Raw genomic sequence first — 17,683 nt, forward strand, 5'->3', positions numbered from 1 at the left:
GTTTGTCAAGTTATGAGCAAAGGCTGTAATATTAGCATTACCTAAAGAAAGCACATTTTTACCAGTGATAAGGCCTGTAAATGAACTCACATCCTTCCCCATTTAACATTTCAGATACAGCTCAAATGTATCTCCAAAAAGCTGGAACTGCAATGTGGCATCAACAAAATAAACATAAAATAAAAACAATCACTGTGATTTTGTGTACAGCATCTGTTCTACTCTGCTTCACTATGTGCACTCTGATAGCAATCATTATTTTCAGATGAAAAGAACTGCAAAACAAAAGTCAACATTCTTTTCAACTCAATACTAGTTGCACTGACCTCAGCTGAACCTCATTGTTCTTACAGAAATAAGACTTGACATTTAAATAGGGCTTTACAGCTTTCAAGCATAAGACTTTGATAGACCACCTCCTGCCTCCACAAATGATGTAAATTTGAAAAAAAGTTCTGCTGAATTGGTCAATCTTAAATTTTCAATGTGCTTTTATTCTAAGAAATTGATTTTCAGAATGGCTGAGTACTTAAATTTCCTCACGGGGTCAGTTTTCATATCTTCATTAACCTCACTGAAGCTTCAGCAAGTGGTGCAGCAAATTATAAACCTCTGTAGGCAAGCAGGAGGAGCTCAATCCAAAAATCAAATTCTGATTCTGCAGTTAAGTACAGCACCAGAAAGTTCCCTTCCATACCAAATTCTCTGTCCACATAGAGTTCAAAACATTTCTTTGAATCACTGAATATCTGCAATATAATTTCTGCTACTCTCTTTCTTCCCTACTGTGCTCATGGTACTTGCTTATTCTTGACATGCAAGTTGGTGGGGGTTTTTTGGTTTGTTTGTTTTATATTTGTTGAGCACACACCCAATCTGTGATAGGACATAAAGAAATGTAAAAGGATGTTTAATTGCCTTTCAGCAAGACTAAATTCTACACTGAAGCATCAAGATTCTGTATGTGAAGTCAGAACTTTGTAACTTTAAAAGATCATTCTATTCTATTTAAATAATAGATAATGTTCTATTTAAAGAAATTTATTAAGACAGTCTACACTGTAAAGAATCTCTGCTGCTTAGGTGATAAACAGAAATAGACCTTCCCAAGCAAAAGAGCTGATTCTTACCTTCTTGGTAGTTTCAAATCCAAACAGAAGTCAACTGAACATCTGGGGCCTCTCAGAACAAGTGACTGGTATAAACAAAGTTCTATTTTCCTTCTTTCAGTAACTTGCTTCTGAAAGACAGACAAATCTTTTGACATGACCTACATTAAAGAGGAAGCACTTACCTCCTCAGGAATATTACAGTTGTTGCATATTCTAAAAATATGAAAATGTAATAATTATGGAGATAATAAATCAAGACACAGTGCTCAACACAGCCCAAAATATCTCCTGTCTTAGAATCATACGAAGATCGACATTGGAAAAAACCTTCAAGATCATCTATGTTCAACCATCTCCTTACGCTGCTAAGTCTGCCACTAAATCCTGTCCCTTAGTGCCACATCTACACATCCTAAAATACCTCCAGTTATGGTGACTCCATCACTTCTGTGGGCAGTCTGTTCCAATGCTGGCTTCCAACCACTGCACTTCTAAGCAGATTTGGGGAAAAAAATAATAATAGCATCTAAGAAAGCACCTGAAAATTATTTCTTAAATAAAAAGGTTATAGAAATTAACACATTTTTATGCTTTATAATTGGAAATTCTACTACCTATATTCACATCTGAATTTATCTGAAATAGAACTCATAAAATTTAGTACAATGTTCTGGAGGAAGAAACTTCACTACATCAGGAAGTATGGTCCTTCTAGTCCTATTTAACAAAAGGCAAATCAAGCCTTAAATTTCAGTTGGCATGCATGGCTATGACATACTAGAATTAAAATGAGAAAAATAAGAAAAATAAACCCTTTTCTCCAAATACTGACATATTTCACATAAGGAGAATTACTGAATCTATCTGGAAATAATTTACTTCAGAATTTTTGAATGGCATGAACCAAAATACTTTTACATTCTCCCTCCCCCCAGTCAGATAATACATTGCTGAACTGATTCAGAAAAGTTTTACATCAAAAACATAGCTGTTACTGCATATGATCAAGATGCTCTTCCAAATGTGAATTAATTACAAATTGGCTAATTTCAATAAATTCTAAGAAAACCTTTCAAGATTGTTTTATTCTCTTTCAGATAATAGACTTATTTTTGCAGTTCAACACTGCATTTTAACTTACAAAAACAAGTTTCTTTTGCAGATTAATCAAGTTGGCATATGTGGTGCATCATTTTCTGTATTACAATTGTTACTGAACACTTTTCATCTAATCAAATTTGCTGAAGTCAACACTGACATGTAACCAGTCCCAGCTAGTTACAGTAATTGGCAATATATATATATATATATCTGTCCTGCAAATCTAACATCCCTGGTACGTCTTACACACTTTCAAGACTTAAGCAGAAGAAATGTAGCAACCACTGAAGTTGAATTATTTTTGCATTGCTTAATTTTGAAATATTTGGTTAGTTGTTTTCCACTAACAAGTTTAAATTCCCTATCACCACATCACCAGAGTCAAGGGAGAATCTACCACAAAATGTTTGCACTTTAATTTTGTATGACGTGTAAAAAAACAGATTCACAAGAAGTAGACAACAAACTCAATACATTACATGAATGTATTTAAAAGCTTTTCTCTACTTCTTCACTCAGAATGCCCATAAATAAGTTCAGTTACATAGATAATTCCTACAAGCTTCATTACATTACTTTCCTGATTAGAAACTACTACTGGACAAATAATTTGCCAGAATTGTACAAAAAAAGCATTCTTTAATTAGCTGTGAAAAGGAAGTAAACACTTAAGTAATTAGTGCATTAAATGAAAACATGACAATTTTATTATTAATTAGTAACTTTTATAGCTCAAGTTTAAAAATATTAAATCAAACAATTCAAATTCACAAAGAAAAATCTGGAACTATATACATTTATAATTAAGAATATCTAAATTTTTGTCAGTATTTACTTATTTTTTGTACAAGTTCTTTCACACAGCCATATTTACAAATATCTTTTTAAAATATATGAACAGACATTTTATAGCATTTACAAATAATCTGAATATATTTTTTTAAAAAACAGAATACATTGAGTTGACAAACATTTGGTTTCATCATATAGTACTGAACAGTTCTTTATTCAGTGGGATGGAAAGAGTTACCATTATCCAAGTATCTAAAAAATAACTGGTACCTAGAATTATCATATATGGCTTTAAATAGCTCCCAAACAATCAACTCACAAATACAAATTAAAATATATCTGTGGTATATTTCTAAATCTTGAGTCTTTGAATGAGTTAGGTCTACAAATCTGCGCACGCATTCTAAGCATATATTCAGAATAAAAAGTCCTACTAATTTTTCCTAAAACAAAAACAAACAAACAAAAAAACACCAAAAAACCCTGTTTCCATTGAAGTCAAGCGCAAACTTAGTATCTATAAGGAGGGATGGAGGGACTTTTCTAGACAATTTGTTGTTTTGATGTTTTTTTTTTGTTTTTTTTTTTGTGGTATACAACAATTTTGAGAAAACAGTATTTTGAAGATTTACAGGAATGATATGAGATCTTAGATGGGGAAGAATAATTTTTTTCCTCACAGTAGGAACTTTTTCCAGGGAAAAAAAGGAAAAAGTCCAAGGTAGTTTTGTACTGAAAGTTACTGATACAGTCCAACCAGCCATATCTGTAAAAAGGTTCTACCTCACAAATTAACCAAAAATCTGTCTGCTTGCTTGTTTTTGCTTGTGTTAGGAAAAGAAATACAAGTTTTGGCTTTGGCAAATAAGTAGCCATCCCATTTAAATACCATTCTTTAGAGCTCCTGCACAGATTGCTCCACAGGCTGTTCTTCTACAGACTGCATCGCTTCCTGAACATAAACTATGAATTCTGAAGCTTCTCCACCCTGTGTGTAGACAGTCACTGTCTCAATTCCCTCCACTTCATCTGATGAGACTACGAGGTGATGCTGTTCAGACAGCTCCACTGAGGCCTGCTGCAGAGTCTCCTGAATCATCAAAGTGTGATTGGCTGATTGCTCCTCTTCTTTTACCTAGGAAGAAATTGAAGTGTTTACAGAAGTTTCACTTTTCCAATAAATAACTGCTACTGTGATGATTAATGCAAATACAACACAGAAATCAGAAACTTTTGAAAGCTTTACACAAAACTCGTAGCAATTAATTTTAATAAGTGCTTAGACAGACAAAATACTCAAAGCAGTAAACCATCATTTCAGTTACATGCATGGAGAACTACAAAGTTATAGGAAACTATGTCTCCTGAAACAGTTTTAATCTCTCACCTGTAATTTACTCAAAACTGCTCTTATTTAAATAAACCAAAAAAGTAAACAGTCCTCCAGTACCAATGATATGAGAATCCATTCAAAACCGCATTAAAAGACATAAAAGACATCTACAGTCATCACAGAATGGCCTGTGTTGAAAGTGATCTTAAAAGATCATCTGGACCCAACTCCCCTGCTATGGACACCAAAAGACCACAGAACAATTCCCACTTTTTTTTTTTTTTTTTTTTAAACCCAAAAGATTGTTGCTCATTGAGGTAAAAAATAAATTAATAAATAAAAATCATTCTAAACTTTAAGAACACTCACTGTAACCAAAACATAATGGATTAATTTATTAGAAAACTGTGAAATTTAAGTTTTACTGAAATGCACCCCTAACACCTGTTTATGAGGTAGCAGTTTTTACATTATTGAAAGAATACTGATAGTAGCAACTGAAAATTCCTTTTAATAAGCATTTTATTTTTTTGTCAAAAAAGAAAGATGTGCAGCAGATTTTGGTATTAAATTTAATAGAACTCAACTATTTGTAAATTATACCAAGACAACAGTACTCAGTATTCAAGATCAAAACCTAACTCTTCACTAGATCCATACAACCCATCAATTGTAGTGTTCCAGGCCAGTAACAACACATTAGAAGACTAAGTTACGAGGAGGAAATTGATTCTAACACATACTAATTATAACATTATTTTGGGGACAGAATGGGATAGCAATTTTTACACGCACAAAATACACACAAATGCATCTGTTAGGTGTTTTCAGCATAACACCACTCCCCTTGTTCATTGAAGAGGGCTGTTTCATTTGCTGGAGTATAAATGCCAAACCCACTTGCATCTGCAACATGCAGTTAATTAGGTCTTCTCTTCCTTTCCTATTTGGAAAATGGGTAGTTCTTGCTAAGGCCTATTTCGTTTTCACTTAGGCTTACAAAATGCTTTATGAAATGAACTTCTCGAGATAAATGATGTTTATTTCTCACTGCAAGAAAGTAGCTGACTGAATCTCTAGGAGCAATCTCTACAGAAATACTTTTTTCACATCATCAAATGAATCTATAAATCACCAACTTACACATAAATCATAAACAATATATATATACCACCAACAACAGAGCATGAACACGGAACTGTGATTCACCTACATGCCTTGGCAGAAAGCAAAACTCGATGGCATTTCCAACAATCACACAAAGTGAAATATGAAGAAAACACGGGATCAATAAATTATCAGTTTACTAGATTTCAGTGTAACCCTTGTACCTCAGAGCAGTGTATGTTGTCCTCCTGGCAGCAATAAACTCATAAGAGATTTTAAAAAATAAGTATGATAGATTCCACTCTTTGTGCAGTCCACTAAATTACATACACTTACATCTGTAACATGCTTTTTTTTTTTTTTTAAATTAGAAACTGATTCAAAAGTTCTCCTATTCTCCTTTGTACTACACTGATTTCTAAGCAGTATTATTAGAACAATGAACTTCTGTAGAATTTCTTGGAGTCCAATACTGGTGCTTAGGAGGAGAGTGGGAACAGCAGGGAGAACAGCAGTGAAGTGTGGCAGAGTCCTTAGAGAGTGGCAAGGAGAAATTCTGTATGTCCATTTCTTTGTTCTCTTTTCTAGATTTTTTTTTTTTTTTTTTTTTACACTCCCCCAAGCAACCATTCCCATTTTTGTATATTGACTTTTCTGCAGTTTTTTTTCTTCCACCTTTTAAGTATCTGACAGAGCAGGAAGATTTCAGACACAAACATACCCCGCAGGACTTCATATCACTTTGAACTCTCACTCAATTCATCAAGCTTTACAAGGCTTTTTCTCGAACAATAACAAGTATGTTCAGGTGTTAAATTATTCAGAGGTCCAAGTACATCTGTAGTACTGATGAAATGTAAGTGGATCTTAACTGGTAAAAGACCAAACTTCTAAAGAGAATCTTACCAATGCCATTTACCTTACCTCAACAGCACAATTATAGTTACTGATGCTGACTCTGGCTTTATTGCACAGCATTCAGATTATACGGATAAAGATATGTGATAATGATAAAGTCCATTCCATGTTCTGCATCTTTTATCAAACATACCTGAACCTTTTAACTGCAGTTTATTTTAAACAGCTTCAGCTGTTGTTAAGGTTACACATCTAACACAGTTGTGTGATGTAGAATGCTTTGTCTTGACATAAGAAAACTTGCAACCACCTCCAGAAAAAGAAATTTATGGTGTCGCGAAAAATGGATATCCCAAAAATTACCCTTTACATTTTGAGCTCCTGTTCAAAATGCAACAAACTAAACCATGACAAGAAACATCACACTTTCCTTTTCCTGATACTCCTTGTACCTCAGAGCAGTGTATGTTGTGCTCCTGGCAGCAAAAACAACTACTCTAGCTGCTGCTTAAACACTAAGATTTTTGTGAATTCAGACAGCACTCCCTTTTTCGTAACTGTTTCATTCTCTTTCCTGAGGCTACCTGCTTCAGTGGTGGCTCCTGCTTGAAATGGAAGGCTCCACACAACATCGACAACATCTGATCTAAGAAGATCAGAACAGGTGGACCAAAGTGGAGTTGGATAGGAAGCTGCGGTTAAAAATGTCAGGCAATTAAAATCTAACATCTTGTTCTTAAATCAGCTTACAGATAGAGTCCTTGATGCTACTGATCTTCAAAAACGTACAGACTGAGATGTCTAAAAGTTGGCTTTTTAATTAAGTAATGCACAGTAACTTCTCTAGTATTAGTGCATGATACATAATCCTCTGACAATTCGCCTCAGGCCAGAAAAATTACACTACTTTGCTAAGAGCTGCAAGAACGCACAACAGAGTCTGAAAAAGATCTTGTATGGTCTCACTTTAGTCACTCTAAATCAGAGCTATGAATAATTGTAAAAGTAGTTCTGTGAGTGTACACACATAATGAAAAAAGGAAAACAAATCACAGTTGACATGAAAATGAAATGAAACCAGAATCCCATTCAATTAAATAACAACAATCTAATATTTGTTCAGCTTTATATGCTTTCGAAATTAAAATGGCCAATAAAGAAAGTTCATTTAACCTCCCTATCTACCTTTATCAATGTGGATTTGTGTCCTTGTCAAGCAAGGTAAAGAAGACTGATGTCCTTATTTTTTGTGTTTCTAGCTTCCAGTATCTTTTTTGGACAGTTATCTGTAATCCTTTTAGTTTAACAAATTACCACTTTATTTTGGATATTTACATTTCAAATCAGTTCAATGTCTACACGCTTCTGCTCAGTTCCTGTTAGATTGTTCTACAAGGAATAATTTCAAAATGTTAATTTACATCCCTCAAACCGATGAAACAGTGGGACAGCTGCCATAAGAATGAATGAAGTTACTACACTCAGTTCTTTTTATTGGCAACTGAAATCTTTGGAAGAGTAGCATCCATGATTTCTTTTCTGTTCAAGAGCCAGATGATAAGCATCTGACTGCGTATACTTCACTAGAGAATGGCAGCAAGAATCTGAAGCCACACACAGCTGGTATACTAAATCAATTCAGTACCTGCATAAATGTTCTTTACTGGCTTAAAGTGTTTCCTCACAGAAGTGGGTCCTCTGCCCCCATGTCTTTATAAAAAGATCAAGATTTCTAAATTATCTCAAGTTTTAAATGCAAATATCTGAGGACTATCTAAATGACAAAAAATGGATACATCTAGAGGAACTTCTTCCTATAAAACAAAGCAAGTAATTTATATTTTGAGATATATTAACTCAAACCATTAATATGTCAAAATATACTTCTTCCTTACCGTAAAAAAGGGGAAAAAAGGAAATACATAAACTGCCAAACCTGCTTTCTTATTCTATAGCTCAGAGAAATAACAAGTATCTACACTTTTCTTTGCTGTCAGCAGGAATTCCAGATTCACATGTTTAAAACAGCCTTGCTGAGCTTGACTCAAAATCCTCTGCAGAATCTGTGCCTTGATTTCAGACTGAATGCTGCCTTTCAGGTTACCATGAAGAAGATAAGTTAAACAGACACTGCAGGAATTCAGAATCTTACAGTAGGTTACAGATGACTCTATTTACATTGTAAGAAACCACAGTAAGTAAACGTACAAGTTATCAGCTGAAAATCTGAAAACAAAAAGTGAATATAAGCATTCTAGATCATAGAGAGCACCTGGCTGTGTGATGCCCCAGCTCACGTTGCTGCCTGCTGGACTGCCTCTACCATTTTGTTCGGTGCCATTTGAATAATCTGAACTCTCTGTTCTGGTTTACACACAGACATATTGTGTGAAAAACACACAGATGCACAGAAAAATGGTGTAATCTGATCATCTATATAGAATTTCTATAGAGAGCTACAAAACAAAAACAATCTGGTGAACACTCAGTTCAGAATAACAGGCAAATTCAATATACAAGACTCAAGATGCATATAAAATTAAAAAATGCAAAGTGGCAAATAAATCTTCACACTGGTGAAGTAGATTTTTAATCAGCTTCATCCATTGGCTGGTCAAATAAATTCTGACAAAGAGACTGCGATTGGCAACATCTCTTGTCTGGCGGAATGCTTTTCCTCTGAAGAAATAAGGCAACACTGCCACAATTCCAAGAGTTCTAACAGAGAGCACTGATGTTGACAAGAGATTTTATCTGTATGTTATGCAGATGACAAGAACTTCACAGAAACTAAGAAAACGGGGACATCTGCCCGTAATAACACTTTTATTTGCTGGCATCCCTGAGATAAAGAATAAATTGCTCCATGTGCTAAAGGAACGTCAGTCTTATTAATCAACACATATATAACTCTATGTATTAACAAAAGTTCAGGATGAACAGTGTAACAAGGATCAAGTAGGTACAAATCAGAGCCAGATTAAAATAAGACTGTTTTCTGAAGTGTAACATGCAGTACCTGTTGACATGACAGCCATAGTAATATTATTAGATGCTTATTTTTGAAGATGTGTTATGCTATAAAATTCTATCCTGTGATCATCTGCAAACTGATATGTAATCCTTGCTATGCATTACTTCTGCTGTCACTTTGAAAAAAGTGGCTGTTGCCACGGTAGGATTTTACACAGCCTGAAGAGATCACAGAATGAAATGATGAAAGGAACTAAAACAAAGTATGAAATGCATGAAAAACCAGTGTTTTCCTAAGCTTGATAAAGATATGTATGGCTAGTGAAACAATTCATTTACTTGCTCTTAAGATCAAGGTACTTAGAAGTCCAGGCTGAAAACTTGTTATTGTCCTTTTCAGGAATAGAGCTGAATTCCAAGCTGCAGAGGTACTAAGATCACTCTTGTCTGCTGTTTTTGAATGGGATAAAAAGAGAAAGTGAGCCAATAGCTGCTCTTCATTGTTAGTATTAGTATACTGATTTGGACCAGGATCTGAATTCTATCAGGTATTCTAAGTGCAAAAAGTATTTCACATCCAAAGGTCTTATAATTTCAACATAAAACATGAAACAGTAAGCAGACAAAAGGAGATGGGTGAGCACAATATAAACGTGACAGTGGTACCCTCAGATTGGACATTAGGAAAAAGTTCTCTGAAAGAGTTGTCAGGCGCTGGAACAGGCTGCCCAGGGAGGTGGTGGAGTCACCAACCCTGAAGGCATTCAAGAAACGTGTTGATGTGTCACTGAGGGGGGGTGGTTTACTGGGGAATTCTGCTGATAGGTGGATGGTTGGACTGGATTATCTTGGAGATCTTTTCGAACCTTGGTGATTCTATGATTCTACCTTCATGTAACAGGCAGCAGAGTCAACACACCAACAGCCTAACCACAGATAACTGGTGGTGTTGTACTTTTGAAGACAATGAGGTACAAGTTGCTCTTCATTAAGAATCCACATAACTAAGGACAGCCACAGAATTGTAGAGGTTGGAAGGGATCTCTGCAAGTCATTCAACCCAGCCACCCACTGAAGGAGGTTCCCTAAGTATGTTGCAAAGGAAAGCACCTATGTATGTTTAGAGCCTCTCTAGAGAAGGAGACTCTACAACCTCTCTGCACAGCCTGTTCCAGTGCTCTGTAACAACTCTCAAAGTAAAGAAGTTCTTTGTCATGAAACTTCCTGAGTTCCAGTTTGTAGCCCCTGTTCCATTGCTGGATACCACCGAAAAGATCCTGGCTCCATCCACCTGACTTCCCTCCTCTCAATATTTATATGCATTAATAAGATCCCCTCAGCCTTCTCTTCTCCACACTGAACAGTCCCAGGTCTCTCAGCCTATCCTCATAAGAGAGATGTCCAGGCCCATAACCACCATTTTGGCTCTCCGCTGTACTCTCTGAAGAAATTCCCTATCTTTTGCTAATGGTGGAGCCCAGAACTGGACATAGTACTCTAGATGTGGCCTCACCAGGGCAGAGTACAGAGGGAAGACAATCTCCCTCGACCTGCTGGCCATGCTCTTCTAATGCACCCCATGGTACCACTGACTTTCCTGGCCATAATACGGAAGAAGGCATTAAGAAACTTATTTAGAAAAGGTAATGAATAATTAAACCTTCATGGACTGATCAAAGGTAGAAATCAAAATCTTAGCAGCTAATGAGAGATGGGCCACTAAGTCAGAAAGTAGTAAAAATAATAATAAAAATAATTACAAATTAATTAATATAATATATATTAATATAATATTCATTATCTTCTTCAGAGGGAGCTTGAAGTGGTAGTTTTATAGCCCCAGGAAAACAGAAGAGTGATGCAATCTCTAAATGGGATAAGAGAAGATTGTCTAGAGTGGCCAAATAGCCAAACATCAATGAAGAAAAAGATTGCAAGAGTCAAACGGCTGTGTATTACTTAGGAATTGAAGTTCTGAATCTTCAACTAAATCTTTCACATGCCATTGTGCTACAAGAAAGACTGTAGAAAAAAAATTCTGTTTGCAGTGCTCACTCAGGTATAATTGTTATGGAGAATTAGGAATTAAGGAAAAGTACGGGGATTTGAAGAGGTGAAAAATACATTGGGAAAAGGTTAGTTGGATTTTGGAGGAGGAAGTGATTCGATTTTGTTAGGACAAAGAGTGCTGCTCTGCTCAAGCGGTTTTCTGTGTACAAGGCAGACAGGATTTGCTCTGAATAAAAAGGGATTTCAGTAACTTGCTCATACAGGATAAATAATACTGAGGACAAGATTTAAAGCTTTACATAATCATCTGCTGATGAGTTTCTCATATCAGAGCAATAACTTCTGTGCTAATAAAAATACTCCAAACATATTTCAGGTCTAGAGACAAGCAAATTAACAACACATTTGTATACTAATATCTACATAAAAACAGAAGATATTGGTAGCATAGTAGACACAGATAACGTGCAACCAAACTTAATTGAATACCACAGTATAGTGATCTACAAGTTTGACTGAAACTAGAAATCCAAAAATCTACTGTTCTGCTTATTAAATTGAGGCAAAAACATAAGGTTAGATTTGGATTAAGAATTCTACATGGTTTCTATCTTTGCTTTCAAAGAGATTTTATAAAAATAATACACCCTGCCTTTACACAAAATGCATGTATTGAAACAGAATATATCTAGTTACCACTACTCATTCCTGCTCATGGCCACTGGAAGTGGAAGAGCAACAACTATAACAAAAATGAGAGATGCTGGATGCAGTCCAAAAAGGGACAACTCTGCTGATGCTGTGATCAAGGCAGATCATTCAGGAAACAAGCATTCGAGAATGTCTGCTTTGTGAAACCAACAAAATATACCTTGAATTTGGCCACCATAGAGAATCATTTACAGACAGGACATGATGACAGAGTCCTTTTTTGCTAAAAAAATAATTTAACAGGACTGTGCATTTGTGAGGGAAGCGTTCTTCACAAGAAGCATGGTATTTATATCAAACAAATGCTTAACACAGAACAATCTTCTCCTCCAGAATTAGTTGGCATCCTTGTTTGATGTAGCACCTAACTGAAAGATGCAGTCATACTTCAAGGCAGTTTGTAATTGAAAGGTTTTGAAAACACATCTGCAGACACTGCTAATCAAGTGTGGCTGTGATACTGGCATGATTACTCATCCTCCAATCCTGCCTCTATATTTAACATGTGAGCTAAAAATACAGTCCACCTATATAAATTATGAACTGAATGGGCTCTGTTAGCAAAATAAACAAAAACACAAACATATTCGTTTCAACCCTATAGCATGAAGGTAAAATGGCATCTGCTAAGCGTCACAGAGAATTAAATCCACAGAAACGAAAGTGACTTGCTTTACAGTGCCAAACACTCCTTGCTTGTTCTGTGTTTCTGGAGAAATGTCCAATTTCTTGTCTATCTTTACCATTCACTATGGATGTTTCTTATTTTGTTAAAGCATTTATTAGTCTGTTTCCTAGCAATCCTTCAAACGTACCACTCCACGCTTCCTCCTTACTTTTTCGAGTAAGTGCAGAATATCTCGAACGTTATGCCATAAATACCATCACTATCTGTAGTAATCCAGACTTGATCACTAGTAACTGAAATAGATTCAAACTGACAAACTGTTCTTTTTGTGTCATGCTGTGATCAAAGCCTTACTGTGGATTTTTGCCAATTTCAAAATATAATGGCAGAACCTCACAAGTGGATCCTGGTTTTCTCCCAGGCATTTGGTGTGCGTTACCTTCCTTATCAGCTGTATGTTCTCATAGCACAACAAAATGACAGAATTTCTCCCAAATTAGACACCAAAAAGGTTTAATCTTGATAATAATCTAATATACTGGCTCTCAGGCAAGAATGAGCTGAAGACATTTCAGATTCTGGACAGAACCTTTGAAAGGACTCACATACATAGCACTATCAGAGCTAACATCAACTTCCATTTCCCAATCATAACCCAAGCTAGATAGGACTTATTTACATTTTTTAAAAGTCATATCATGAATAATGATTCAGTCTGGGATTCATTATTGTTATGCTGTGAAATTATTTTCTTTTATAAAAGCATTCCTATGAACAACAAATATAAAATTTCCATAGTCAAAATTGAATTATTTTTTTCTTCTCAGCACTCAATACGTGAGGTGGGAGCTCTGAATACAAAATCTGATCTTGAGTACAGCTGCATAATAATTTGTACTCACGGTTTAATATATAAGCAATATGAACACATAAAACTCAGAGAAATAATGTAATAGAACACTGTAAACTCCGTAACCTTTCTGCTTGTGAATTAATACAAAATAATTTAAAAAGAAGATACCAGACAGAGCTAGCTATATACGTGACATATAGCAGTCAACTGAGAAGGACTTAGACAAAGCTTGTTTCTCCAGGCAAAAGTCTTGCATTAACATGAAACACTACAAGTACTGCACAGAGAAGACATCTGAACATGCAGTTTGGGGAAATACTACGGGATGAAGAGGGCTCCTTATCAGTAGGTACTATCTAGATTCACATAATTTCAGGGATAAAGTGTCAATGGCACATTTACAAGTGAAAGTAAAGAGGAGTACAGATGTTGCAGAAAGTTCCAGGGAGGAAAAGAAAGAAAAAAATTGCAATAATGTAGTGTAACATTCACAGAAGAAAAAAAAAAAAAAGTTTAAAATGTCCTACTAATATAGCATTTATAAGAAATTTTTAGGTGCAAACATAGAAATATGAAAGCAATTTTCCAGGCCAGCCAAAAATGAGAGATGAAAAAAAATAGGTTATGTATGCTCTTCATAAAAAAAGAAACATAACAGCATAAAAATCAGAACAATAAATGATGTTACGGAAAAAAAAAAAAATAATGAAACCAAGCAGCTAAGCAAGGACTTAGAGAGGCCACTGAAGAACAGGAATGGAAATTCAGTGACAGATGATGCTGATATATTGCTGACACCCTGAATGAATTTTTTGTCTCACAATTCACAAGAGAAGCTGAAGGTCACAGAATAGAGTGTGGAATAAATTTTCCAGTGGGGAAGTGAAATACGAACGTGTCTTACGATCACCTCAAGGTTAACAATTAGGAACTCAGCATAATTAAAACCTGACAAAGTAGCAGGTACAAATGAGTGATATCCCACAGAAAGCAATGCAGTGTTAAAGAAAAAAAAAAAAAGCTGTCAGTTACAAATAGGAGAGGATTACAATCACGTTAATAACATTTAAAGACTTTTCCCCGCATGCTAAAATGGGTGTGGCTGTAATTCTGAAGCCATTCTCTGCTGGGAAGAACTGAAAATAATAAATAGAGCAGTAGCATAGGTCAAACAGATTTGATAAAGCATCAGAAGTATGAAATTAAAAGAGAAAAAAAAACTCATTAAAAAAAACCAAACACCTCTACAGATATCCTTTGTTCCTTGCTCTACTTCCACAGAGCCCACCCAAGGTAACTAGGAATCTAAGATATTAGAAAAATCCTATGTAAGCAGAGGAAGCACAGGATCACTCAGTTTGAGAAGTACTACAGTTTTACACTAATTTTATTTCTCTGCAACTTCAAAATCAGGGGAAAAAGGCATTTTTTTCAACAGCACTCTAACAGTAGGAACAGAAAAGAAAAACAGTAAAGATTCTGTGCTCTGAGAATTCAATATCTGATGTAGGTGTGGAGCTTATACCACTCTGACATTAGACCACTGGAATTTGTTGATATATATAAAGCAAGGGAAAAGCAGTGATCAGTTCTTAACAGCTTGTAAACTCAAAGGCTAGAACTATGGATTAAAAAGTGACAAATAGAATTAATTTGCAATATGAACACTTACAAAATGCTAACAGCAAATTCAGATGCTCTAACAGGAAAGAGGATAGGTGTTAAGATGAACGACAACTTGATCAGATTCAATAGTCTGAATGTTCTAAATTATGAATTTTCATAGAATCATAGAATCTTTCAGTTGGAAGGGACCCTTAAAGGTCATCTAGTTCAACTCCCCTGCAATGAACAAGGACACCTACAGCTCGATCAGGTTGTTCAGAGCCCCATTCAGCCTGACCTTGGATGTCTCCAGGGACGAGGCATTAACCACATCTCTGGGCAACCTATTCCAGTTCCTCACCACCCTTATTGTAAAAAACTTCTTTCCTATATACAGTCTTGTCCCATCACAACAGACCCTGCTAAAGAGTCTGTCCTCTTTTTTCTCATAGCCCCCATTTAGATACTGAGAGGCCACTCTCAGGTCTCCTCGGAGCCTTCTCTTCTTCAGGCTGAACAGCCCAGCTCTCTCAGCCTTGTCCTCTTAGGAGAGGTGTTCCATTCTTCGGATGATTTTTGTGGCCCTTCTCTGGACACGCTCCAACAGGTTCCATGTCTCCCCTGTACTGAGGACTCCACATCTGGATGCAGTACTCCAGACAAAGCCTCACCAGCACACAGTAAAGAGGCAGGATCACCTCCCTCACCCTGCTGACTTGTCTTCTTTTAATGCAGCCCAGGATATGGTTGCCTTTCTGACTGCTGGCTCATGTCCAGAATGCCATCCACCAGTACTCTCAAGTCCTTTTCAGCGCAATCCTTACATCTCCCAGCTTGCATTGCTAATGTGGGTTGCCATGACCCAGCTGCAAGACCTTGCACTTGGCTTTGTTCTCCTGGACCCACTGCTCAGCCTGACTAGATCTCTCTGGATGGCATCCTGTCCCTTGTGTGTGTTGATCACACCACACAGCTTGGTGTCACCATTTTTTCTAGTTTTGCATACAGTTTCTTCCTCACAGCTGCCACTTACCTAGTCATTGTTTTCTCCTACGTTTCTGGTAGAAGGGCTTCAAAATACACACTTTTAAGGAGAGAACAGTATTTGGTTGTGGATAATAATGCATTTAACCTTTTAAATAGGTCACAAATACAGCATAGTATACATGTTGGCACTGAGTACAGTTAAAGTTGCTTTTAAATTTGCATGTAGAGGTAATTAAATGTCTCTCCTTCTATCCCTAAATGATAGAATTTAATTTACAAATCTGAATCTGTTTTACCTAATTAAAAAAAAAAATACCCCAAAATTCTTACATGGTTTCTAATGAAAATATCTGCTAAGTAAAAAAATAAAAATTAAAAAAATTAAATTTGGAAATAATACTTTTTCTTGAAATTCTGCCTTGCTTCCCTTACACCTGGGTGGCTATTATCTTAATACACAGACTATACACTTCCACAGAATTCTTATGAATTTAATATCCACAATACTAAAACCTCAAGTTAGTTCAGGCAACTATAATAACAACACTTTGGGTTCATTTAAATAAGAGGAGCTCCTCAAACTCTTCAGGAATTTAAAGCCTTCTCATGTACTCTCTTTCTCTGACCTACCAACTACCTCAAGTGCAGACACTCTGAGGAATAAAATTGGACAGAACAGGACAAGGGATAAAGAAGTATGATGAAACAGAAAGAACAAGCATAGCATGGAGAACATAATGGGGAGGAACAAAGTCTCAGCATCAAAATTACAAGACATCTGTGAGAAAGAAAAACTGAGGAAGCAAAAGGTTCATAATCAACAGCCAGCTCAAGTTTATGTGACAATTTTGTGTATACTATCATTCTTAATTTCTAAAATGCAATACTATACATATGCAAATATTCTTAGCAAAACCTGTGCAGGACTCAACTTCAAGAAATATACATTCATACTAACATTTCTTCTACTAGTATCTTATAAGGTTTGTCTCATTTTAAAAAGAACTACATTACCTACTACAAATTCTGTCATTTAATTCTTTACCAGTTGAATCCAGCATTTTTCCCATATACAGAATACTTGCAAAAGCCTGAAATTAACAAGTGATCTTATTCATGCTCTTCAGAATATTCACATATATCTTCTGGTCTTGCAAAATTTCCCTGTTACCAACAAAATCAACTACCTATCTTCTCAACCAACTACAACTCATTTTTCTCTTCGTTTTTCCCTATTGTGAGTGGTCATACTGACTTCAGTCTCACAGAAGCACCTGCTGTTAAGGAGCATCAGTAATAGTCTTCTCTGAGCTGTTACATGTCTGCAAATGAGTTTTGTTGTATCCCTCATTAAGAAAGGCAGTATGAACTCAGACTGGGCACAAGTCTTCTTTGTTCTCATGGCATGTGACTTTAAGACCTTGCATATCTCTCTAACTTTAGCTACAGGACAGTACTGGAAAGGACAAATGATGGTCACTCATCCATGGTTATGGTTAAACAGTATAATGGTTGCAGAGCATGCAGTTGTATACAAACCTTCCATGTTCTGTTTCCAAAATAATGCAGCACCAAGGAACACCTAATTCTTTTAGATGACAGTGGGACTACAT

General features: G+C 35.8%; 1 protein-coding gene across 8 annotated transcripts in view; it reads right to left on the minus strand.

Annotated features, from left to right (window-relative positions):
* ZFAT (zinc finger and AT-hook domain containing) overlaps positions 1–17,683 on the minus strand; it is a 116,204-nt gene that overhangs the window by 20,911 nt on the left and 77,610 nt on the right. For 3 of the 8 annotated variants that reach the window (XR_016465353.1, XR_016465355.1, XR_016465356.1), the window contains exons 16-17: positions 3,895–4,140; positions 1,131–1,240 (exon numbers count right to left, since the gene is read on the minus strand). Coding sequence is in view for 4 of the 8 variants with exons in the window: in XM_090138028.1 (XP_089994154.1) it covers positions 3,901–4,140 (240 nt within the window). In the remaining 4 variants the exon portion in view is untranslated. Of the gene's footprint in view, positions 1–1,130; positions 1,241–1,533; positions 1,604–3,007; positions 4,141–17,683 lie in introns of those variants that run through there. The other 5 variants (XM_090138028.1, XM_090138029.1, XM_090138027.1 and 2 more) reach the window with 3 other exon arrangements.

The sequence above is a fragment of the Phasianus colchicus genome, chromosome 3 (genome assembly GCF_987193195.1).
Source record: "Phasianus colchicus chromosome 3, bPhaCol1.hap1.1, whole genome shotgun sequence".
Taxonomy (NCBI): Eukaryota; Metazoa; Chordata; class Aves; order Galliformes; family Phasianidae; genus Phasianus; species Phasianus colchicus.